A 26,273-nucleotide genomic window follows, 5' to 3' on the forward strand; every position below is an offset into this window, starting at 1 on the left:
GGGTTTAACATTGAGTTGGCCCACCCTTTGCAGCTATAACAGCTTCAACTCTTCTGAGAAGGCTGTCCACAAGGTTTAGGAGTGTGTCTATGGGAATCTTTGAACAATCTTCTTTGTGCACTGGTGAGCAGTCATGTTGGAACAGGAAGGGGCCATCTCCAACTGTCTTGGTATGCTGATGCCTTAAGAATTCCTTTCACTGGAACTAAGGGGCCAATCCCAACCCCTGAAAAACAACCCTACACCATAATCCTCCCTCCGCCAAATGATTCGGACCAGTGCACAAAGCAAGGTCAATAAAGACATGGATGAGCGAGTTTGGGGTGGAGGAACTTGATTGGCCTGCACAGAGTCCTGACCTCAACCTGATAGAACACCTATGGGATGAATAAGAGCACAGACTGCAAGCAAGGCTTTCTCGTCTAACATCAGCACCTGATCTCACAAATGCGCTTCTGGAAGAATGATCAAACATTCCCATAGACACACTCCTAAACCTTGTGGACAGCCTTCCCAGAAGAGTTGAAGCTGTTATAGCTGCAAAGGGTGGGCCAACTCAATATTGAACCCTACGGACTAAGACTGGGATGCCAATAAATTCCTGTGCGTGTAAAGGCAGGTGTCCCAATACTTTTGATAATATAGTGAGTATCTGAATCCAAAAACAAACATATAATTGAATTAGATTTCTTTTTTTAAGTGTTCTGCAAGTACAGAAAATGCATGCTGATCTTGGCAGAAATCCAGTGTCATTGTAATCTGTGCACTCAACTGAATTCTCAAAGTTATCAGCCTTCCTGCTTCTCTTGGGAAATACAGAACCCCTCCCCTATATGTTACAGAGATGATTACTTAGAGTGACAACGCTGCTTCTCACTAGATAGAATATAGAGTGTTTTCACCCAAGGATAGGAAGTGGCAGGATCACAGAAAACAAAGGAAAAAAACTTAAAAATGTGATTTGCTACATCTGAAGACTGGTAAGCTGTAATATATAACATTGGGGTGGATTTAATAAAGGCAAATAGACTGTGCACTTTGCAAGTGCAGTTGCATTCGTTTTGCCTAGAGCTTAGCTCTCTTGATTTCCATAATCCAATCATGTGCAAGAAAATATAGTTTTTTTTTATTTTCCTTGCACCTGACACTTTACAAAGTGGAGCTATACCACATTTACTAAGGAAAATGCATGCAACTGCACATTCAAAGTTCACAGTCTATTTGCCTAAGTATATCCACCCCATTGTTTTCATTAGTTTGAATGAGCTTCAAACTTCACACTTCTTTGCACCCTGTTGAGATACAGGGCATTATATCTTACATTAACTTGCCGACCAGCAATGCACTGGTACATTGCTGGATTGCAAGGGTGATATCTCAGTCACTGCTGCAGCGATGACCAAGATACCATTGTTAGAGCCGGCGAAGCTGGACACAGTTAAAGTAATCTGAGCAGCTAAAGAGCTCCTGGATTATTTTACAGGCGGTGGAAAATTGCATTTAAAAAGCTGGTGCGCAAATACCGCGTGACATAAATTGAAACACTCACCATTTAGTGCCGCTGCTAATATATATATATATATATATATATATATATATATATATATATATATATATATATATATATATATATATATATATATGTATATATATATATATACAGTGGGTACGGAAAGTATTCAGACCCCCTTAAATGTTTCACTCTTTGTTATATTGCAGCCATTTGCTAAAATCATTTAAGTTCATTCTTCTTCCTCATGAATGTACACATAGCACCCCATACTGACAGAAAAACACAGAATTGTTGACATTGTTGCAGATTTATTAAAAAACAAAAACTGAAATATCACATGGTCCTAAGTATTCAGACCCTTTGCTCAGTATTTAGTAGAAGCCCCCTTTTGATCTAATACAGCCAGGAGTCTTTTTGGGAAAGATGCAACAAGTCTTTCACACCTGGATTTGGGGATCCCCTGCCATTCCTCCTTGCAGATCCTCTCCAGTTCTGTCAGGTTGGATGGTAAACGTTGGTGGACAGCCATTTTTAGGTCTCTCCAGAGATGCTCAATTGGGTTTAAGTCAGGGCTCTGGCTGGGCCATTCAAGAACAGTCACGGAGTTATTGTGAAGCCACTCCTTCGTTATTTTAGCTGTGTGCTTAGGGTCATTGTCTTGTTGGATAGTAAACCTTCGGCCCAGTCTGAGGTCCAGAGCACTCTGGAGAAGGTTTTTGTCCAGGATATCCCTGTACTTGGCCGCATTCATCTTTCCCTCGATTGCAACCAGTCGTCCTGTCCCTGCAGCTGAAAAACACCCCCACAGCATGATGCTGACACCACCATGCTTCACTGTTGGGACTGTATTGGACAGGTGATGAGCAGTGCCTGGTTTTCTCCACACATACCGCTTAGAATTAAGGCCAAAAAGTTCTATTTTGGTCTCATCAGACCAGAGAATCTTATTTCTCACCATCTTGGAGTCCTTCAGGTGTTTTTTTAGCAAACTCCATGCCGGCTTTCATGTGTCTTACACTGAGGAGAGGCTTCCGTCGGGCCACTCTGCCATAAAGCCCCGACTGGTGGAGGGCTGCAGTGATGGTTGACTTTCTACAACTTTCTCCCATCTCCTGACTGCATCTCTGGAGCTCAGCCACAGTGATCTTTGGGTTCTTCTTTACCTCTCTCACCAAGGCTCTTCTCCCCCGATAGCTCAGTTTGGCCGGACGGCCAGCTCTAGGAAGGGTTCTGGTCGTCCCAAACGTCTTCCATTTGAGGATTATGGAGGCCACTGTGCTCTTAGGAACCTTAAGTGCAGCAGAAATCTTTTTGTAACCTTGGCCAGATCTGTGCCTTGCCACAATTCTGTCTCTGAGCTCTTAAGGCAGTTCCTTTGACCTCATGATTCTCATTTGCTCTGACATGCATTGTGATCTGGAAGGTCTTATATAGACAGGTGTGTGGCTTTCCTAATCAAGTCCAATCAGTATAATCAAACACAGCTGGACTCAAATGAAGGTGTATAAACATCTCAAGGATGATCAGAAGAAATGGAAAGCACCTGAGTTAAATATATGAGTGTCACAGCAAAGGGTCTGAATACTTAGGACCATGTAATATTTCAGTTTTTCTTTTTTAATAAATCTGCAACAATGTCAACAATTCTGTGTTTTTCTGTCAGTATGGGGTGCTATGTGTACATTCATGAGGAAGAAGAATGAACTTAAATGATTTTAGCAAATGGCTGCAATATAACAAAGAGTGAAAAATTTAAGGGGGTCTGAATAATTTCCGTACCCACTGTATATATGTATATACACAGTATCTCACAAAAGTGAGTACACCCCTCACGTTTTTGTAAATATTTTTATTATATCTTTTCATGTGACAACACTGAAGAAATGACACTTTGCTACAATGTAAAGTAGTGAGTGTACAGCTTGTATAACAGTGTAAATTAGCTGTCCTCTCAAAATAACTCAACACACAGCTATTAATGTCTAAACCGCTGGCAACAAAAGTGAGTGCACCCCTAAGTGAAAATGTCCAAATTGGGCCCAATAAGCCATTTTCCCTCCCCGGTGTCATGTGACTCGTTAGTGTTACAAGGTTTCAGGTGTGAATGGGGAGCAGGTGTGTTAAATTTGGTGTTATCGCTCTCACTCTCTAATACTAGTCACTGGAAGATCAAATGGCACCTCATGGCAAATAACTCTCTGAGGATCTGAAAAAAATTATTGTTGCTCTAGATAAATATGGCATAGGCTATAAGAAGATTGCCAAGACCCTGAAACTGAGCTGCAGCACGGTGGCCAAGACCATACAGTGGTTTAACAGGACAGGTTCCACTTAGAACAGGCCTCGCCATGGGTGACCAAAGAAGTTAAATGCACGTGCTCAGCTTCATAACCAGAGGTTGCCTTTGGGAAATAGACGTATGAGTGCTGCCAGCATTGCTGCAGAGGTTGAAGGGGTGGGGGGGTCAGCCTGTCAGTGCTCAGACCATACGCCACACACTGCATTAAATTGGCCTGCATCTGTGGGGAGGAGCGTAAGGTCTCTAACATCCACCAGCTCTGTGATGTCGTCATGGAGGAGTGGAAGAGAACTCCAGTGCAACATGTGAAGCTCTGGTGAACTCCATGCCCAAAAGGGTTAAGGCAGTGCTGGAAAATAATGGTGGCCACACAAAATATTAACATTTTGGGCCCAGTTTGGACATTCCTACTAAGAAGTGTACTCACTTTTGTTGCCAGCGGTTTAGATATTAATGGCTGTGTGTTGAGTCATTTTGAGGGGACAGCAACTTTACACTGTTATACAAGCTGTACCCTCACTACTTTACATTGTAGCAAAGTGTCATTTCTTCAGTGTTGTCACATGAAAAGATATAATAAAATATTTACAAAAAGGTGAGGGGTGTACTCACTTTTGTGAAATACTGTATATATATATATATATATATATATATATATATATATATATATATATATATATATATATATATATATAATGCTTGGAGGTTCTAAGTAATTTTCTAGCAAAAAAAAATTTAGATTTTTACATATTTGTTAGAAGTGGCAGAATTGGCCCAAAACTGATTTACAAATTCTGTCTTCATTTCTTACAGTTTTAGGATCACCCTTATACAATGGAGAGAAAATGTCTTTTATCCGTACTGCGGCTAATTCCGCTTTACTTCTTCATCAGCGCTGTTCACTGTGAGTAATAACAGACTTAAAGTGATACTAAAGTCTCATTTTTTTGTGTTTCAAAATAACAAACATTGTCTTAGAAACATGCCGATGTTTATTGCTAAATTTTAAGATGATAGGGATCTTTACACTTCCTAATAGATATAATGTGTATATTGTACAATGTTCAAGGCTTTACCTCTCCTATCAAGAGAAAAAAAGCTTTTCAACATTACAAACGCTTGGGTGCTAAAATCATTCTTCTATAGGAAACCCACTTTGCCAACTCTAGTCACCCCAAATATTTCCATAAAGCATATAACCAATCCTTCTGCACACTATTTTTTTCAAAATACAGGGGTGTAGCAATTTTTATACTCAACTCATTCCCTTTCGAGGTATTCAGCGATGCAGAGAGTAGTTTTTGATACTCAAGGGCTCTATCCTGGGCAGAGAACTCACTATAGTGAATGTATACACAACTAATGAAGCTACCTCAACTTTTTTTCACTCATATCTAGAAATTCTTGAAAAATTCCACTCTCCTCATATGATACTAGGGGGAGACTTTAACATGGTAGCTCACCCCTCTATAAATAGAAGCAACCCTACATCCCTCTCAAGGGCATTTCCAAAATTTCTGTCTAAAAAGCAACAAGACTCGCAACTAATTGACACATGGAAAGCCTTGAACGCTGGTGCTAAAGAATACATATTTTACTTTAACCCCCACAATACCTCTGCCAGATTAGACTACATCTTTTGTACCCCAATTATATTCATACCCTGACACCAGAATATATCCATGACCCTGACACCAGAAGACTTAAAGATCTTAAAAGAACGGTATCATCTAAAGTTGATAAGTCCTTAAGATACTCAAAAGCCAAATTTTTACTTTACGGCAATATCTCATCTACAGTGTTTGCCAGAAAACTAAACCAATCTCTAAAGCCTCCCCACATATATAAACTGAACACATCCCCAGGTCTCTATACCTCTCACCCCAAAGAAGTTTTACAAATCTTTAAAGAATTCTACACATCCCTACTTTCACCACCCTAAGGTAATATAACACCAGAGTCCAAAACATGGTTTGAAAACATACAGTACCAATCCCTAAATGATCTGCTTCCCAATTTGATATACTTAACGCCCCTTTCACTGACAGAGAAGTAGCATCAACCATTAAAACATTTAAAAAGACTTCAGCCCCAGGACCAGTATACATCTGTATACTATAAAAAATTCTCCACAATCCTAGTCCCTAAATTGACACCGTTATTCAATCGTGTTCTCCACGGACATAACTTCCCAGACGAAACGTTATTAGCAAATATGTATCTTCTTCCAAAACTCAATAAAGACTTAGCTCACCCAAAAAACTTCAGCCCAATATCAGTGATCAATAACGATTTAAAAATATTTAGTAAAATTCTTTCAGACAGACTCGCCTCTATTATCTCTCGTCAAATTTCTCCAAACCAATCTGGTTTCATCCCTAATCGTCAGATAACTGACAATATAAGACTTGCTACCAATATAATACAAGATGTTAACATATTCTCTAGCAAACTATTACTCCTAGGACTGGATATACATAAAGCAATTGACAGTGTTCCTGGCAATAACGTGAAATGATCCTAACAAGATATGGCTTTAAAGAAGAATTCCTAAACGGTTTCAAAGCCCTATACTGAAAACCCAAAATGCGTATCAAAATACCTGGTTGTAATTCCGATATTTTTCCTCTTGGTAGAGGGACTAGGCAAGGCTGTCTCTTATCACCACTCCAATTTGTGTTAGCCCTAGAACCTTTCTCCACAGCAATTTCTCAACACCCAGACATGCAGGCAGTGACGTCGCTGGTGCATGCGCTCTAAAGGAACGGCCGCTGGTGCTGTTTCTTCAGAGCCCCGTGCCGTGACTGCCGGCTCCCGCGCGTGTGCACGGGAGTGACGTCACCGCGGCTCCGGCCAATCAGATGCCCCTATGCCGCGATCACGGAAGAATATGCGATGCAAACTAGCTCATTATGTGTTTCTCTTACAGGTTGCAAAAAAAAAAGTTGTATGGGTTTACAACCTCTTTAATGCTTGGTCCTCCTTTCACCTATCCTTTCTAGGTAGAATTACAGCCATAAAAATGAACATACTTCCAAAATTACTATATCTATTCAGATCACTCCCTATTACACTAACTAAAGCATACATCCTTAAAATTCAATCCAAACCCCTTAGGTACACAAAAAAAATCTTATATTATTCTTACAGATCGGATGGCTTAGGCCTACTCCAACTCTGGCTATATTATATCTCCTGTAGACTTACCCAAAATGCACAATGGAATATATGTAATCCTACAATACCTTGGATTTTTTTTTTAAAAAAATCTGTTTCTTCATATTCTCTACCTGGTCTTTTTTGGTCAAATGGTATTACAATATGTTCCATTTCCACTCACAATACCAACTCTCCCAAGCTTTGGAACAAATGTAAGAAAGACCGGACATTAATGTCTAACCCCTCCCCAGTGCATAATTTCTGGGTGATTATAGATCTAAATCAACTTTTCTTTTCCTTGATAAGTTCCAGTGGTGAATAAATAAAAAACAAACTAAGTTATCTGACTTTTACAATGGTGACAAATGTATCTCTTTTAATACATTTCAAGTATTAAATGGAGCCCCCATTTCAGAACTTCATAATTACCTTCAAATTCGATCTTTTTACGAAACCCACTATCTCAACCCCTCAAAATCTCCACTGACCACTTTTAAACATATAGGTTTTAAGAACCCACGAGGGAAGGGTCTTATATCTTCTCTTTATAATGACCTCAACATCTCCACCCCCTCCGATAAATTACCATAAATGCTCAAATGGAAATCTGAAATAAACATGCAATTGACCATTTCAGAATGGTCTACTATGTGGTTCTATCTACGCAAATTAACGAAATCTCCGACAATTAGAGAGACAGCAGTGAAACTCTTCACCAGATAGTATTACACACCCTCTCATCTACACATAATCTATCCAGGGGTCTCCCCAATCTACTTCAGGTGATTTCCAACCCCTGGGACTTTCATCCACATATTTTGGGATTGTGAACAGCTAGCTCCCACATGGAAGGATGCTTTTTCCCTTATCATTAAACTTGCAGGAAAAAACATACTCACTTATCTTACCAGTTTACTATTTCAAGGTATCCCAGATGTACACCCACCTCTATTACAATTAATCCACATGATTTGTGTTGCCACAAACTGGACAATTGCATATCATTGAAAATCTAGTTCTGTACCTTTTCCACAAATAATAGCGAGAGTAGATGACATCAAGATCATGGAGAATATTTTCCACACAATTAATAATACAAGAAAGCCTTTAACCTGAAATGGGATCCCTGGTTTATCTACAGAACATCAGTTAATGCATAAAATCCATACAGATACCTCTATATGATAGTATTCTGTGGTTTTTCAATTTTTTCTATTATTTTCTTTCTTTTTCTTTCTATTATTTCATGATAATAGTTATTTGAAGCGTCGCTTAGTCATATGATATAAAAGATTACTATCTGAATCAGCAATCGACTGATATAGTTTTTTTAATGCCGATACTGATATTTTGGTCATCAGATATCGGTATCTGCCGATATTGGCTGATATTTTCGGACATTTAAAAAAACATTTTTTTTATTTTTTTTTTTTTCACAGGTACTCTTGCGGAGGGATCTGGGGGTTTAAAAGACCCCAAACCCCTCCTCTGCACTAAAAAGCATTCAAAACGGCAAGTTTGGCTGTTTTGAATGCTGTAACCTTTTTGAATTTGGCGCCGAGTACCCGGAAGTGATGTCATGACATCACTTCCGTGTTTTTTACATGGAGACCCGATCAGAGCCGAATGCGGCTTTGATCAGGTCTTCGGCGGGCATGCAGGTAGGATGCCCGGGTCTCCCATTGGAATGGGAGATCCGAGCGAGCCGCAGATGGCGGCGGGAGGGGGAGACGTCCCCTCCCGCTCCTTGTAATGACAGCCGAGTGGCTTCTCAGCCCCATCGGTTGTCATTAGAAGACAGCCAACCATTGGCTATGGACGCCGTTACCAGGGTGATGCCTCTAGCTGCAGGCATCACTCCGGTACAGCACTTTCCGGAAATATCGGTAATATCGGTAACCAGAATTCAAACAAACTACATTAATAAATATTAAAAAAAATATATAGATGTTCATAAAACATAATACTATCACAGTATCTGCTCCATGTTACCTGGACACAAATAATAGAGATAGGATTTTATGACAAGATTGTGCAAAAAAAAAAAAAGTATTTGTGTTTTATTGACAGGTGATTGTGGACCGCCTCCAAGGATTCCCTATGGAATGTCAAAACAAGGGTTTTCAGATCAAACAAAGTTTGCTGTAGCATCCACTGTGAAGTACGATTGCCTGCCTGGATTTATACGAGCTCCAGGAACTAGAAATTTTGTTACTTGCTTGGAGGACTCCCAGTGGTCCTCCTATGATGAATTTTGCCGATGTAAGCAAACATTTATTTTACAGTTCATTTTGGTTTTAAACTGTTTACTATACATTACAGTCATGCTTGGGAGAGGAGGGGTCCTGTTCTTCATCTGTGACTGGACAGTGAATGGAGAAGCAGCACACTGATAAGCTCATCTCTCTGTCTCTCTACTCTCTCAGCTCTTATCACTATGTTCCTTGCACTACATCACACCTGATTGGCTGCTTGTGCTGCTTCTCCCTACCCCTTCTTTTTTTTTTTTTAATTCTTTATTCTGGAACCCTGAGGAGCCTTTTACCTCCAGGTAATAAAAAGAGTGTTGCGATATCTCACCTCATATCTCAAGAAATAAGGAGTCCAAACTTTCCATTGCCTTTCTTTTTGTTCCCTGAGCATCATTGTCAAGTTTTCCATCACCTGGATCTCATAATTCAAGCAAGCCAAGGTGTTATATTGGGGGCACAGTCAGGGCCGGTGCTAGACTATTTTGCGCCCTAGGCAAGACCAGCTACTTGCGCCCCCCCAAATCGTGCCCCCCGGGGAAAAAAAAAATATTTCTCTTACCGTCAGTTCAATTAAATTTTTTTTAATCAGATAATTTTTATTGAATTTTTTTACATTACAAAACAACACTGAACACCAAAATGAACAAAAAACTAGCGATAGAGCATCAGCAATACATTACATGTACCAGCACACCATTAGATAGGTATGTACAGCAGTTAAAATACATGAGTAGAATATAAACAGCAAGGTTAACAGTGCTAGTGCTCACATCAAAATTTCACTCTGCGTGCCTTTTCCTTTGCAAATTTTTTCACCAATTCAACCAGATCAAGTGCTGATGCCTGGGCATGTTCTATTGATATAGTTGCCAAGCCAACTAGTCTCTTTTCCAACATTGTTGAAGGTATGTACGTTTTTATGAGTTTGAGCTTTGAGAAACTACGTTCACCACTTGCCACTGATACTGGAAGTGTGAGAAGGATTCTTAGAGCAACAGAAACATTAGGCACATTTTCCAGAAGGTTTTGTTGAAGTATAAAGAGAAGAACTTCTCGTGGCGGCATAGACTTTGGAAGTCTTCGAGCTATTGCTTCAAGTTCGCAACACAGCTCTTCAGCATCAATATCTTTGTTTCTATTATGCATCAAAGACTTTTCCAAACTTATGCAGTCCTTAAGTACATCTTCATGAGATTTTTTATTGATACTGTATATATATCATACAGGAAGCCAAATAGGGAATTATAGTTTTGTAGCTGTTGGAATCTCTCTTCAATAGATTGTATGGCCATGTCTAAAACAGCATAGTAAAAACCTGTTTTAAATTTCTGCTTTGGATCGTGTGGTGCCTCTTCTCGGGCTTCATATTCAAACTGCCATTTCTTTCTCCTGTTTCTGACTTGATCGTCTGTCTCAAAGTTTGGTAGGATCTGCATCTCCTTTGCAATCTCAGCAGCATCTGTCAAAACTTGATGAAAACCCTCATCAGACCTGCAGCCCACAAGATAATTCTTAGTCACTCGCAATTGTCTTGTAGCTGAATTTAAATCAGCTTCCTTATTTTGTAGTAGCTTGCTTGAAAGATTGACTTCAAAAAGGATGTTGTACCATGTAACAAGCGATACCAAAAACTTGAATTTACTAATTCCATCAGCAAGGGCCTTGGCTTCAATTCGGGCAGTATTTCCAGATGGACCTGTTAGGCTTGTGTCATCAAAGATCTCAATCAAAGCATCATATCTATCAAAGCCGGTGGTGGTCTGGTTCCGGATCGATCCGATTCCGGTCCGGTGACGGTCTCCTCTCCGCTCTCTGCCGGTCCTCTCCGCTCTCTCCCGCCGTGTCCGTCCACTAGGCACCCGACTCGTGACTGCCGCCACTGGATACAAACTCACAGGGATTTCTTCAGAATAACAAAAGGAAGGAATCATTTGCCCAGAAAAAAAAGAAGAAAAATGTCCCTGGATTTCATTTAAGAAATCTGGTCACCTTATAATATGGTCCACAAGGTGGTGACCTGACTTCTCTGACTAGGCTTCTGGGCAAATGATTCCTTCCTTTTGTTATTCTGAAGAAATCCCTGTGAGTTTGTATCCAGTGGCGGCAGTCACGAGTTGGGTGCCTAGTGGACGGACACGGCGGGAGAGAGCGGAGAGGACCGGCAGAGAGCGGAGAGGAGACCGTCACCGGACCGGAATCGGATTGATCCGGAACCAGACCACCAGCGGCCACTATCCAGTGAGAGAACCTAGGAGACCTATATTGGTTACCAACTCGGTTTCAAGGATAACTGCCCGGAATACATACCGGACTCTGCCTGTGAGACCCTTACGCCGTATGGCCTAGGGGTCCACGCCGTCTGGTAAGTGGAATCACTCTTGGGGAGAGGAGCCACTTTAGCATCGCACTACTGCAGCATGTGTTTGCCTTTCTAGCACTTGAGCACTTTATTTGGCTGTCGTTTGAAACTTTCACTGGCTACCTGCTGAACACATATTGGGACTATTTTTTATTTATTTTTTATTTTATTTCATTACATTTTATTGCAACACTATTTTGGACTATCAATTCAGCACTATTCTATTGTATTTATTTATTTATTTATATATATATATATTTATTCCAATTATTTATTTCACTGGGTTGTAATCACCATTGGAGGTTAATTTTTATATACACATAACATTTTGAATACTCATTTCAATCTTTGTTGCACTGACCATCCCACGAGGTTGGCCACACCAATTTTTGCGCTGTTTATATTTTTGCACATCATCTCCCTAAATCATTTTGATTTATGCACAGCAGCACTTTTTGGTTATTTATTACCATAGCGCGGCATTAATCTTTGTACCACATGTTTACCTAACAATTTACAGCAAAAACAAAAAAACACATCTTTTGAGGTTGAATATACCAACCATTGACGACACACTTCTTCTCCATTGGCCAGTCTCCTTTTGTAGTGTACAGAAGAAAATCTTCTGTTTTTTGAGTCTCTGGGAAACTCATGTGATACAACCTGCCGTGGTTCTCCATGTTGAATTATAAGTTGTCGCAGATCATCACTGCAAGTATAGGGCCATTTGGCAGTGTAATCCAAATCAGGCACAATATCTTCCTTTGATGACTTTCCAGTGCTGTTACTTTCATTGACATCCTCTTTTTCCTCTGTGTGTATTTCAGAAACCTTTCCAATTTGTGAAACTTCACTATCATCACTTGTAGTAGGAGCACAACATTCAGCTCCCCCAGTGTCAGGTTCAACAAGAGTATAGTCACATTCTTGTTCTTCATGTCGTTTCCGTGTATGAAAGTATTTTAAGAAGGATCCCTCTTGCTTTGCTTGCTCCTTAGCTTGTTCCGCTTTTTGTTTGCGGTACTGGGCTCCAGAAGGTTGTTTTTTATCAGCCATAGTTCACTGGAGAAAAGAATAAAGAACATCTGGTTCTGTCAACTCAGCGCTACGGCCCATCTGAGAAAATATAAACTATTTAAAGTGGAGTTCCACCTAAAACAAAAAAAAACACATAAAAATACCCCCGGGACAGTCGGGGCTAGTGCATTCCATAATGGATAGCCTCTGAACTGTCCCGGGTTGCACTTACCTTTTAGAGGAAATACTTACCTTGAAAATGTATTGTCCAGCGCTACCATCTCAGGTGTGGGAAGCTGAAGCCAGCGCGATCCTCTTCTGCGTCCTCTTCCGTGTCCTCTTCCGTCCCACCACAATGCACTGCACCGGCCCCACCGTCACTTCCGGGGCTGAAGCATCATCCCTGCACATGCCTAGGGCATGCCTAGAAGCTGTTTAGCAAGGTATGACGGCGCCTGCACCGGAACTGACGTCGGGGCCGGTGCAGGCGCATTGATTCCTGGGAGCGATGACGTTCAGCTCCCAGGAATCATTGCAAGCCAGGAAGTGACGACTCGCCGTGGCCGCCAAGGGAGGAAGAGGAAGTAAGGTAAGTATATTATTTTCTAAAACAAGGTAAGTGAAAAAAAAAAATTGCGATTATCCATTTATTTTTTAGGTGACCCGGAGCAAGAAGATGGACCGAAGATACATTTTAGGGTGGAACTCCACTTTAAGTCTATTATGCAGAGGCTTACCTAAGGGATTCTACAGCAAACTTTCTCTTTTTCGTGCAGACAGAGCCCCAGGTCCACGAATGTAACTAGAAATCATGATTTTGATAGATTTGCATTTTTGTAATACCAGACTTTGTATATTTAAAAAACTAAAAAACAAATTAAAACTAACAATGGTCACCTCACTAGGTTACAACACATGTACATGTGTGTTATGTGCATATGTTGTCACTAAGATACTGACAGGTCTATACATAACTAAGACAGTATTAACACAGCCTGCAGGCAGCAGGCCTCATATTTAAATTGGAAGTATATATACTGTGTATATATAGGGTGGCCACCAGTAAAATATTGAGGAATAGGGTGGGTTCATCCAGCTGATTTTGCCACACAATACCCAAGCTGGTTCAGTGCCCAAATCATAGCAGAGGGGAACATACCGCTACCAGCAATGGCCCTATTACAAGTAGGAGGAGACACGTGACAACAGAGATGCCCTTATTACACCAAAGGAGCCCATATCATGCTAGAGAGACCATATCAGACCAAAGGAGCCCATATCACACTAGGAGGCCAATATCATACCAGCAGCGCCTATTTTACACCAGAGGAGCCCATATCACATTTGGTGCTGCAAAATATCACTAGGGGTGTACTGTACATATCGCACCAGAGGAGCTCAAATCACACTAAGGGCTCTTTCACACGGGCGATGCGATCAAATCCGCCTGTCAGTTTTTTAGGCGGATCTGATCAGATGCCCCATTCAGCCCTATGGGGCAGCGGGTGTCAGCGGTGACATGTCCGCTGACACCCGCTGCCATCTGCATCCGATCCTGTCCGTGAAATCCGGACGGATGGAAACCCTATTTTCCATCTGTCCTGGGGATCGGATCGGATGGGATCGGATAAGAGCGGACAGGCGGTCCGCTCTCATCCGATTCCCCATAGAGAGCAGCGGGGCTCTGGACACCTCCCTCTCTGCACACAGTGCGGAGACGGAGCTGTCATCCGCCGGCTCAGTGGGGATCGGCGGATCCATCCCCACTGAGCAGAGCACGGTCCTCAACGGAATGCGGACAGTGTGAAAGGGGCCTTAGGTGCCCATAGTACAACAGAGGAGCCCATATTACATTAGGGAAGCACATATCGCACCAAAGGATCCCATATCACACCAGAGGAGTCTATATCACAGTAGGGGTACACCGTACACACACACACATATCATATAAGAAGAGCCCATATCCCACTAGAGAAGGCCATACCCATAATACATTAGGGGTCCGTCCACAGATAAAACTATGGGTGCCTCAATCACAATAGGGGTGCAGATATCAAACTAGGAGCACCCAAATCACATCAGAGGAGCCCATATCATACCAGAGGAGTCCATATAACACCAGAAGTGCCCATATGACACCAGAGGTAGTCAGATCACACCACTGGTGCCTATATCAAACCAAAGGTGCCCATATGACACCAGTGGTGTGCTGCACATCACATGGTGCCCATATCACAGCAGAGGTACATGTATGACAACAGAAGTGACCATTTCTGATTGGAGGTACCCACACATCACATCATCATGCCATATTCAATCACACCAGCAGTACTCGAATCATTCACACCAAAAGTGTCCAGTCCAGTCTCCAGACCATATCACACCGCAGTGCCCATATTATGTTCTAGGCTAGCACATATCATGTTGACATTGAACACTGATGTCAGCAGCCTCATCATTTGATAAAAATCAATATATCAATAAATGAGATCTTACATAAACGTGCAGATTAAACAAAATGACAATAATTCTAAAAAGTAATAGTCCAGTGCTGGTGTTGTAACAATAAAAAGTGACAGTAGTGAAAAAGTTCCAATTGTGTGTGGTGATCGCAAAAATCACGATCACCACAGACACACAATTGGGACTTTTTCACTACTGTCACTTTTTATTGTTATAACACCAGCACTGGACTATTACTTTTTAGAATTATTGTCATTTTGTTTAATCTGCACATTTATGTAAGATCTCATATTGATATTGATATATTGATTTTTATGCACTGTGCACATCATTTGTATGGTCTAACATTTTGTCGTCCACATGTTTTCAGTCATAAGTACCCAGGCCATGAGGCCAAGGCCATGCTTGATGGATGATCATACAAAATATACAAATGCGCTAGTGAAAAAATATATTATATCTATTTATAATTTACACTGAAAGTTGCTGCTTATATATAGAATATATATTTTTTCACTAGCGCATTTGTATATTTTTTATGATCATGAAATTTGACCTGGCCACATACAGTAACTCACAAAATTGAGTACATCCCTCACATTTTTGTAAATATTTTATTACATCTTTTCATGTGACAACACTGAAGAAATTACACTTCACTACAATGTAAAGTAGTGAGTGTACAGCTTGTATAACAATGTAAATTTGCTGTCCCCTCAAAATAACTCAACACACAGCCATTAATGTCTAAACCTCTGGCAACAAAAGTGAGTACACCTCTAAGTGGAAATGTCCAAATTGGGCCCAATAAGCCATTTTCCCTCCCCGGTGTCATGTGACTCGTTAGTGTTACAAGTAGTGTTGAGCGAACACGGACTGTATTATTCGTGTTCGTGCCGAATAATTGGATTTTTGTTACCCGAACACGGACCCGAAAACTTTACTGTATGTTTGGGTTTAAAATCCGTATTCAGTCATTTTATTTCCTGTTTTGTATGTAATGGCGCACTTTTAATGGCGGGCTTTCAACAGCCAATCAACAAGCGTTTAACTGGTGTGCCTTAAGCCATCCCAGCCATGCCTACTAATGTATTAGTAGCTGTAATTGGCCATCTGAAGCATGTGACCATGTTTTTATAAGCTCGAGAGCCCCAGCGCGCTGCGTCATTCTGCTGTAGTTTAGGAACAGAGCACACATCATACGTGCTGGCTGCTGATTAGTGACAGACAGTGATTCTGTGAAAAATTGTGTCCGAAAAGAATGCAGGGTCAGGTCGGAGTGCAGGCAGGGAGAGTTATTAGAGCATTTTAGGGCGAGGCTGGAGATTAGGCAGGGTCAGTGTTCTACATTGATTTTGCTGTGTGGGGGGTTGTGCAGTGAACGATCTTATTGAGCATATTAGGGCGAGGCTGGAGATTAGGCAGGGTCAGTGTTCTACATTGATTTTGCTGTGTGGGGGGTTGTGCAGTGAACGATCTTATCGAGCATATTAGGGCGAGGCTGGAGATTAGGCAGGGTCAGTGTTCTACATCGATTTTGCTGTGTGGGGGGTGGTGCAGTGAACGATCTTATCGAGCATATTAGGGCCAGGCTGCAGAGATTAGGCAGGGACAGTATACATCGATTTTGCTGTGTGGGGGGTGGTGCAGTGAACACAATCTTTTTGACCTCACCTGAGCCCACTAAGGAGGGAGAAAAAAATCTATTTTTATCAGTAAGTTGTGTGCAGCGTTCATCTTAGATCTGTTTTACTACAAGTTAAAAGGGGTTTTTTTTCCCCCCCTTCATAGCCTTTTTGCTCCAGTGCTGACTGTGATAAGACACTGCTGTGTTCACATGTGCTATTGAGTGATTTTCAATTTTATACACTTTTTTCTATTCCACTATTCAATATACACCCTTTTGGGTTAAAAAAAATTAAATTGTGGCATTGTCTGTACTAATCTATTTAAAAATTACAAACTTAAAGGGGAATTTTCTTTTTTTTTCCCTTCATAGCCTGCAGCAGAGCTGACTGACATAAGACACTGCTGTGTTCACATGTGCTATTGAAAAATCACCAATTTTATATCATATTTTCTATTCCGCTATTCAATCTACACCCTTTGGGGTAAAAATAATTATGTTGCGGCATAGTCAGTATCGGTACGTGTGAGATACACCTTTCCAATTTTTGGGGCGCATCTTAACTACGTTTTGCTGCCATTTGCAGCACTCTAGCCCTTTCCATTGGTGTTTTAGAGCCATTTTAGTGCCTGAAAGTTCGGGTCCCCATTGACTTCAATGGGGTTTGGTGTCCGGGTGAAGTTCGGAAAAAGTCCGGGACACGGACCCGGACTTTTTTTTCAAGTTCGGCCAAACCCGCCGAACACGGACATCCAGGTGTCCGCTCAACTCTAGTTACAAGGTCTCAGGTGTGAATGGGGAGCAGTTGTGTTAAATTTGGTGTGATCGCTCTCACTCTCTCATACTGGTCACTGGAAGATCAACATGGCAGCTCACCGCAAATAACTCTCTGAGTATCTGAAAAAAATAATTGTTGCTCTACATAAAGATGGCCTAGGCTATAAGAAGATTGCCAAGACCCTAAAACTGAGCTGCAACACGGTGTCCATAGAAACATAGAAACATAGAATGTGTCGGCAGATAAGAACCATTTGGCCCATCTAATCTGCCCAATATATCTGAATCCTATGAATAGTCCCTGGCCCTATCTTATATGAAGGATAGCCTTATGCCTATCCCATGCATGCTTAAACTCCTTCACTGTATTTGCAGCTACCACTTCTGCAGGAAGGTTATTCCATGCATCCACTACTCTCTCAGTAAAGTAATACTTCCTCATATTACTTTTAAACCTTTGCCCCTCTAATTTAAAACTGTGTCCTCTTGTGGTAGTTTTCCTTCTTTTAAATATGCTCTCCTCCTTTACCGAGTTGATTCCCTTTATGTATTTAAACGTTTCTATCATATCCCCTCTGTCTCTTCTTTCTTCCAAGCTATACATGTTAAGGTCCTTTAACCTTTCCTGGTAAGTTTTTTCCTGCAATCCATGGACTAGCTTAGTAGCTCTTCTCTGAACTCTCTCTAGAGTATCTATATCCTTCTGGAGATATGGCCTCCAGTACTGCACACAATACTCCAATTGAGGTCTCACTAGTGTTCTGTACAGCGGCATAAGCACTTCTCTCTTTCTACTGCTTATACCTCTCCCTATACATCCAAGCATTCTGCTGGCATTTCGTGCTGCTCTATTACATTGTCTTCCCACCTTTAAGTCTTCTGAAATAATTACTCCTAAATCCCTTTCCTCAGATACTGAGGTCAGGACTGTGTCAAATATTCTATATTCTGCCCTTGGGTTTTTACGCCCCAGGTGCATTATCTTGCACTTATCCACATTAAATTTCAGTTTCCAGAGTTCTGACCATTCTTCTAGTTTTCCTAAATGCTTTTCCATTTGGCGTTTCCCTCCAGGAACATCAACCCTGTTACATATCTTTGTGTCATCAGCAAAAAGACAAACCTTACCATCGAGGCCTTTTGCAATATCACTTATGAAGATATTAAACAAAATTGGTCCCAGTACAGATCCCTGAGGTACCCCACTGGTAACATGACCTTGTTCTGAATGTTCTCCATTGACTACAACCCTCTGTTGTCTGTCACTCAGCCACTGCCTAATCCACTCAACAATATGGGAGTCCATGCTCAATGACTGCAGTTTATTGATAAGTCTTCTATGTGGGACAGTGTCAAAAGCCTTACTAAAATCTAGATATAAGCAAGGCAGTGATCGTCTTGGAGGTGTGTTTGGGGTCATTATCATGCTGGAATACTGCCCTGCGGACCAGTCTCTGAAGGGAGGGGATCATGCTCTGCTTCAATATGTCACAGTACATGTGAAATCAATGTATGGTCCAAGACCATACAGTGGCTTAACAGGACAAGTTCCACTCAGAACAGGCCTTGCCATGGTCGAACAAAGTTGAGTGCACGTGCTCAGAGTCATATCCAGAGGTTATCTTTGGGTAATAGACGTATGAGTGCCAGCATTGCTGCAGAGGTTGAAGGGGTGGGGGGTCAGCCTGTCAGTGCTCAGACCATACGCCGCACACTGCATCAAATTGGTCTGCATGGCTGTCATCCCAGAAGGAAGTCTCTTCTAATGATGATGGACAAGAAAGCCCGCAGACAGTTTGCTGAAGACAAGCAGACTAAGGACATAGATTGAAACAAACATAAATAGACTGGCGCAACAGAAATCAAAAGTGAACCTTAATGGCCTCCTATAGATCATATAGAGAAATAAAAAACGGACCTGGATGAAGTACTGGAAAGTCCATACAGTCCATGAAGTGGGATCGGTCTGTGCACTATTGAAGGCAGCTTTAGCTCAAGTGTAGAAGCAAACTTGCAGGATACTGGAAAGAAAGAAAAAGCGCCACTCTAAGTGCAGTAGACTCTATAGTTTATTAAACATCCACCGATACTGGGTACTCACAAGATATAACGAATACAACATCATAAAAATCCTCAAGGGATCGGTAGTTCCACTGCCTGGGCGGGGGAGAAAAACTGATGTACTCCAAGGGAATCCGTGTCCGACTATGGGAGTCAGCGATGTCCGGACCCAGGGGACACCTGTAGCACCTCTGGCGGCGAACTTCCGGGTTGGGCGTAGAGCGTAGGGCGTGATGACGTAGGCGACGCGTGACGCGTTGTCGGAGCATGCGCTCCTTCCTCAGGCCTGAGGAAGGAGCGCATGCTCCGACAACGCGTCAGGCATCGCCTACGTCATCACGCCCTACGCTCCACGCCCAACCCGGAAGTTCGCCGCCGGAGGTGCTACAGGTGTCCCCTGGGTCCGAACATCGCTGACTCCCATAGTCGGACACGGATTCCCTTGGAGTACATCAGTTTTTCTCCCCCGCCCAGGCAGTGGAACTACCGATCCCTTGAGGATTTTTATGATGTTGTATTCGTTATATCTTGTGAGTACTCAGTATCGGTGGATGTTTAATAAACTATAGAGTCTACTGCACTTAGAGTGGCGCTTTTTCTTTCTTTCCAGTAAGGACATAGATTAGTGAAACCATGGCCTGTGGTCTGATGAGACCAGGATAAACTTATTTGGCTCAGATGGTGTCAAGCGTGTGTGGCGGCAACCAGGTGAGGAGTAAAAAGACAAGCGTGTCTTGCCTACAGTCAAGCATGGTGGTGAGAGTGTCATGGTCTGGTGCTGCATAAGTGCTGCCGGCACTGGGGAGCTACATTTCATTGAGGGAACCATGAATGCCAACATGTACTGTGACATATTGAAGCAGAGCATGATCCCCTCCCTTCAGAGACTGGTCCGCAGGGCAGTATTCCAGCATGATAATGACCCCAAACACACCTCCAAGACGATCACTGCCTTGCTAAAGAAGCTGAGGGTTTAAGGTGGCCAAGCATGTCTCCAGACCTAAACCCTATTGAGCATCCTCAAACGAAAGGTGGAGGAGCGCAAGGCCTCCAACATCCACCAGCTCTGTGATGTCATCATGGAGGAGTGGAAGAGGACTCCAGTGGCAACCTGTGAAGCTCTGGTGAACTCCATGCCCAAGAGGGTTATGGAGTGCTTGAAAATAATGGTGGCCACACAAAATATTGACACTTTGGGCCCAATTTGGACATTTTCACTTAGGGGTGTACTCACTTTTGTTGCCAGCAGTTTAGACATTAATGGCTGTGTGTTGAGTTATTTTGAGGGGACAGCAAATTTACACTGGTATACAAGCTGTACACTCATTACTTTACATTGTAGTGAAGTGTAATTTCTTCAGTTTTGTCACATGAAAATATATAATAAAATATTTATAAAAATGTGAGGGGGTGTAATAACTTTTGTGAGATACTGTATATCTGTAGTGTTTAGCTATTTCTCTCAAAAGCCCTACGTCCCGTGGCTTTATGCTGCTCCGTTCCTCTGTTATCATCGTGATAACTTCTGACAAGTTCTCCGAAACAGGAGATAAAAGCAGCTGGAAAGTTGTCTCGGCGTGGGTGCATAGAGATAGGTTAGCAGAGAGCTGGTCTATTTACAGCACAGCTCTGTATGTTTCTTCCTTCCTCTGCCAATGTGGAGAGGGGGTGTGTGCCTTTCCTCCAATCAGCTGTCACACAGTATATGCCAAGACTCCACACCCAGTACTAGAACAGGAAGAAAAAATTCTAACACAATGTTCACTTTCTAAACAGTGTAGAATGCTAAAGACAGCAGATATACAAATAAAACTTCTATAGGGAGATTTGTTTCATCTTTGTGTATCATCTGAGGCTGTTTACTTCACTGGGTATATGTAAGGGTTTGCATCCACTTTAAGGAGATGTTTCAGTAATAGGTTTTTCTCTCTACCCCTTCTGGGCTCAGCTGTAAAGTAGACTGTAAAAGGCTGATACTAATTCAGATTTGGGTACTTACACTGCATTATTGATTACTGGACTGCATTCGTTTATACTTTTTGTACAGTATCTGCTGGAATTCAGTTTTAATATATAATAGTCACTCGATTTCTTTCAATTTACACCAGTCCTGACTTTGTAAAGGGGATTATAGAATATTTTTGATCCAACATAGTAGAAAAAAAATCTCTTGTATGGGGTAAAAAGCTACTCCTTCTGATGATTGCTAGCTAATCAGCAACAGTTAAAAAAAATATCTAAATCGTAAGGGTCCTTTCACACGGGCTGTCCGATCAGGTCTGCCTGTCAGTTATTAAGGCAGATCTGATTGAACCCTCCAGTCTCCTCTATTAAGCGGCGGCCCACCACTGTCCAATTCCATTCCTGCCCGCAAAAACTAGACGGAAGGTGGTCCTATTTTCCATCTGTCTTGCGGATCAGATAGGATTGGATGGAAAAGGACAGGCCGTCCATTTCCATCCAATTTCCCCATAGAGTACAGCGGGACTGTGTCCATGTCCACTCTGAATAGCGGACAGGACCTGTTATCCGCCAACTCAGCGGGGATCAGCAGAACGATCCCCCGCTGAGCAAGCAGAATCCGCTGCACGGAGGCACCCGTGTAAAAGGGGCATAAAGGGACATTTCTTTTCTAAGCACTGTATCATTAAAAATTGCTATTTTTTCTTTTCATAAAATATTGTACTGATTTCAACTTTTCTAAATTCCTTTTTCTGAACTACTGATATTCCCATCCTCTTTTAGTGACTTTCTGTCTACAATCACTTGCTCCAGTGTTGGCTGCGTATATCTTTTCTCTGGGCTGGCTTTCTGAGACAATGAGGTTGATTTACTAAAGGCAAATACAGTGCATTGCGAAAGTATTCGGCCCCCTTGAACTTTTCGACCTTTTGCCACATTTCAGGCTTCAAACATAAAGATATAAAACTGTCATTTTTTTTGAAGAATCAACAAGTGGGACACAATCATGAAGTGGAACAAAATTTATTGGATATTTCAAACTTTTTTAACAAATAAAAAACTGAAAAATTGGGCGTGCAAAATTATTCAGCCCCTTTACTTTCAGTACAGCAAACTCTCTACAGAAGTTCAGTGAGGATCTCTGAATGATCCAATGTTGACCTAAATGACTAATGATGATAAATAGAATCCACCTGTGTGTAATCAAGTCTCCGTATAAATGCACCTGCACTGTGATAGTCTCAGAGGTCCGTTTAAAGCGCAGAGAGCATCATGAAGAACAAGGAACACACCAGGCAGGTCCGAGATACTGTTGTGGAGAAGTTTAAAGCCGGATTTGGATACAAAAAGATTTCCCAAGCTTTAAACATCCCAAGGAGCACTGTGCAAGCAATAATATTGAAATGGAAGGAATATCAGACCACTGCAAATCTACAAAGACCTGGCCGTCCCTCTAAACTTTCAGCTCATACAAGGAGAAGACTGATCAGAGATGCAGCCAAGAGGCCCATGATCACTCTGGATGAACTGCAGAGATCTACAGCTGAGGTGGGAGACTCTGTCCATAGGACAACAATCAGTTGTATACTTCACAAATCTGGCCTTTATGGAAGAGTGGCAAGAAGAAAGCCATTTCTTAAAGATATCCATAAAAAGTGTCCTTTAAAGTTTGCCACAAGCCACCTGGGAGACACACCAAACATGTGGAAGAAGGTGCTCTGCAGATGAAACCAAAATCGAACTTTTTGGCAACAATGCAAAATGTTATGTTTGGCGTAAAAGCAACACAGCTCATCACCCTGAACACACCATCCCCACTGTCAAACATGGTGGTGGCAGCATCATGAGTTCAGATGAAGTCGTACGATTTCAAAGCCGTGTTCAGTGTGAACGAGGGCTAAATCCCAGTTTGGACTTTCAGTTTAAATGAGCTAAATACATTCCAGGTGCAAAAAAACTAATTATGTGCAATCTCTTATAGTCTTTTTTTTTTTTTTTTTTCAGCCACAGCCTGAGTAGAAAAGACTTTTCCCTCCCAGTATGCTGTAGATATCTCTTTGCAGAGGTCAGACATGCCTCCTTCCGAGTCAGACCTAGAGCGCCCCAATAACAGGAGAGCATGAGCTTTGTTGATTGCAGAGCTGTAGGTCTGACTCAGGAAGGGATGGGACGGACCTCTGCAATGAGACTAATGCTTCTCTACGTAGAGCAAGGGTCTTAGTTTGCAACTGCTGGCAGGGGACAGGCTTTTCTACTCAAGCTAAGGGGTTCTTTAGAAAGAAAAGGAACTGTACCACATGGAACATCTTCTGTTTGCTCTACCCAGAAATCCCAGACCACGTACATGTAAGTGTAAATGATCTTACATGAGGGGCCACAAGTGGTTAATGATAGTTTTGGGTCACTTTTATTTTCATTTTTAAAGTTTTATAAATTGTGTTATATTTATTTTTTATGTAAATAAAATCTTTGTCCAGGGTACAACTAAATCCTCGGCTATGCCTCCGGGGTCCTCCTGAATAGTAAGAATTAAACATTTACTTGGGCATGAGATATTTTTTACTGTCAAGAAGAATTTCAGAAAATTGGGGGTATGCGGTAGACAGAATCTTCTACTTGTTGCTCATTGAACTTGATTTTGAACAGCAGCTCTGATGCGTTAGGTCCGATGTACTCAGACTGGGATGCCATATACTCAATTGTGACCCGGTATGTCTTAAAAATGGAAAATTGTACACTCACCTTTCCATAATTTTCCTTTCCTGATGCACCTTCATGGCAGCACACACTGGGTTGTGACTCCGTACCCACAACCTGATAGGATTGGTTAGCCATAAATCTCAGAGAGAGACACCCACAGCATTCTCTGTATATATCACCTAAGAAAGGGCGGAATTCTGTGCACTGCCATGAAGATGCCTCAGGAAAGGTATATTATGGAAAGGTGAGTATACAATTTTCCGTTTTCCTGACACATCATGGCAGCACACACTGGGAAATAACTCGCTAGGCGGGTTGGTGCAAGAAGATATTTATTAACGTGACATTGAAGAATTAGCCTGAATAACAGTCTGTCCGAATTTCACTGTTGTTACATAGTTACATCCGTCCATCCAGTTCAACCTATGATGTGTGTGCGTGTTTTCTGTTAACTGTACATTGTATACCCCTGCATGTTGTGGTCTTTAAGGTGCCCATCTAATAGTTTTTTGAAACTATCGATGCTCCCTGCTGATACGACTGCTTGTGGAAGAGAATTCCACATCCTTACTGCTCTTACAGTGAAGAACCCCCTACGTATTTTAAGATTAAACCGCCTTTCCTCTAGTTTTAGTGAGTGGCCACGTGTCTTATTGTATCTCCTCTCTCTGAATAGTTTGTTCCTTATGCTAGGGTCGCCAGTACAGTATTTATACATTGATATCATATCCCCCCTCAATCGTCTCTTCTCCAGAGAGAATAGGTCCAGTGCTTGTAGTCTTTCCTCAAAGCTGATGTCCTCCATTCCCCTAATTATTTTTGTTTCCCTTCTCTGGACTCTCTCCAGTTCCAGCACATCCTTCCTGAGGACCGGTGCCCAGAACTGGACAGCATACTCCAGATGTGGCCGGACCAGAGTCTTGTAGAGTGGGAGAATAATCTCTTTATTTCTGGAGTGAATCCTCTTTCTTATGCATCCCAGTATTCTGTTGGCTTTGCTTGCAGCGGCTTGGCATTGCATGAGACAGGTCCACTTTATAGTGCGACATAAAGGTGTTTTGGGATGACCAAGTTGCCGCTCTGCATATCATTTCTGGAGACACTCTGCAATATACTGCTCATGATGTTTCCACTGCTCTAGTAGAGTGAGTCTTCATAGCCTCAGGAATCGGAAGTTGTTGAAGTGAATATGCTTTTTTGATGGTCTTTACTAGCCAGGACACCATCGTGCGTGGTGAAGCTGCTTGACCTTATTTCGGGACTGTGAGGAATAGATTGTCTGCTTTTCTGAGGGAACTTGTGGCTGACAAATATGTGCTAGTAGCCCATTTTATGTCTAGGGAATGAGGTTCACCTTGATTGTCCAGCAGCACTGGTAGACTTATGTCTTGATTAAAGTGAAAAGAAATTGCTACCTTGGGTATAAAGCGATCCGAGAGTCTTGGTGCCACTCTGTCTGAATAAAAGATCAGGTATGGGTCTTTGCTCATTAGCGTTTGCATCTCCTGAAAAGAAGTCGCTACCTTGTCAGGTGAGGATAAAAAAGAGAATGCTGTGGGGTATCTCTCTCTGAGATTTATAGCTAAACAATCCTAACAGGTTGTGGAGGCCGAGTCACAACCCAGTGTGTGCTGCCATGAGGATGCGTCAGGGAATACTGCTAAGTTCCAAATATCCCTATATTTGAAACAGCACACAAATCTTTTAGTTTAGAGTTTTGTAATTTCTCAACCAGTTATACGCTAATGACTTGAGCTCTCTCAATTCTTTTGTCTTCAGCAATTTGATAACTTGCCAATGTAATACTTCTGTGTTTGCTTTATTGCAGAGACCTTGTCTTATCTAATCCTATGACATAACATAGAGATTTACTAAAACTGGAGCATTCAGAATCTGGTGCAGCTCTGCATGGTAACCAATCAGCTTCTTACTTCAGCTTGTTCAATTAAGCTTTGACAGTAAGCCCCCATTCACATGGGTGAGATTCGTCATCCGTTTTGACAGGTCAAATCGCAGCCTATTGCCGGGAATGGAGGTGTCCCAATCAGTGTGATGTCGACTTTGTGGTGCCGCACTGATTTGCA

The 26,273-nt window shown here is 41.9% G+C and overlaps 1 protein-coding gene across 1 annotated transcript in view; it reads left to right on the forward strand.

Moving 5' to 3' along the window:
- The window catches only part of LOC309544140 (C4b-binding protein alpha chain-like), a gene marked incomplete at its 3' end in the record, with an annotated part of 145,323 nt that overhangs the window by 29,070 nt on the left and 89,980 nt on the right, over positions 1 to 26,273 (forward strand). The window contains exons 2-3 of the mRNA XM_082243031.1: positions 4,626 to 4,716; positions 9,042 to 9,233. Coding sequence (XP_082099157.1) covers positions 4,647 to 4,716; positions 9,042 to 9,233 — 262 coding nt within the window. The 5' untranslated portion in view covers positions 4,626 to 4,646. The remainder of the gene's footprint in view (positions 1 to 4,625; positions 4,717 to 9,041; positions 9,234 to 26,273) is intronic.

Source organism: Pelophylax lessonae (genome assembly GCF_965119305.1).
Source record: "Pelophylax lessonae genome assembly, chromosome: 1".
Classification (NCBI taxonomy): domain Eukaryota; kingdom Metazoa; phylum Chordata; class Amphibia; order Anura; family Ranidae; genus Pelophylax; species Pelophylax lessonae.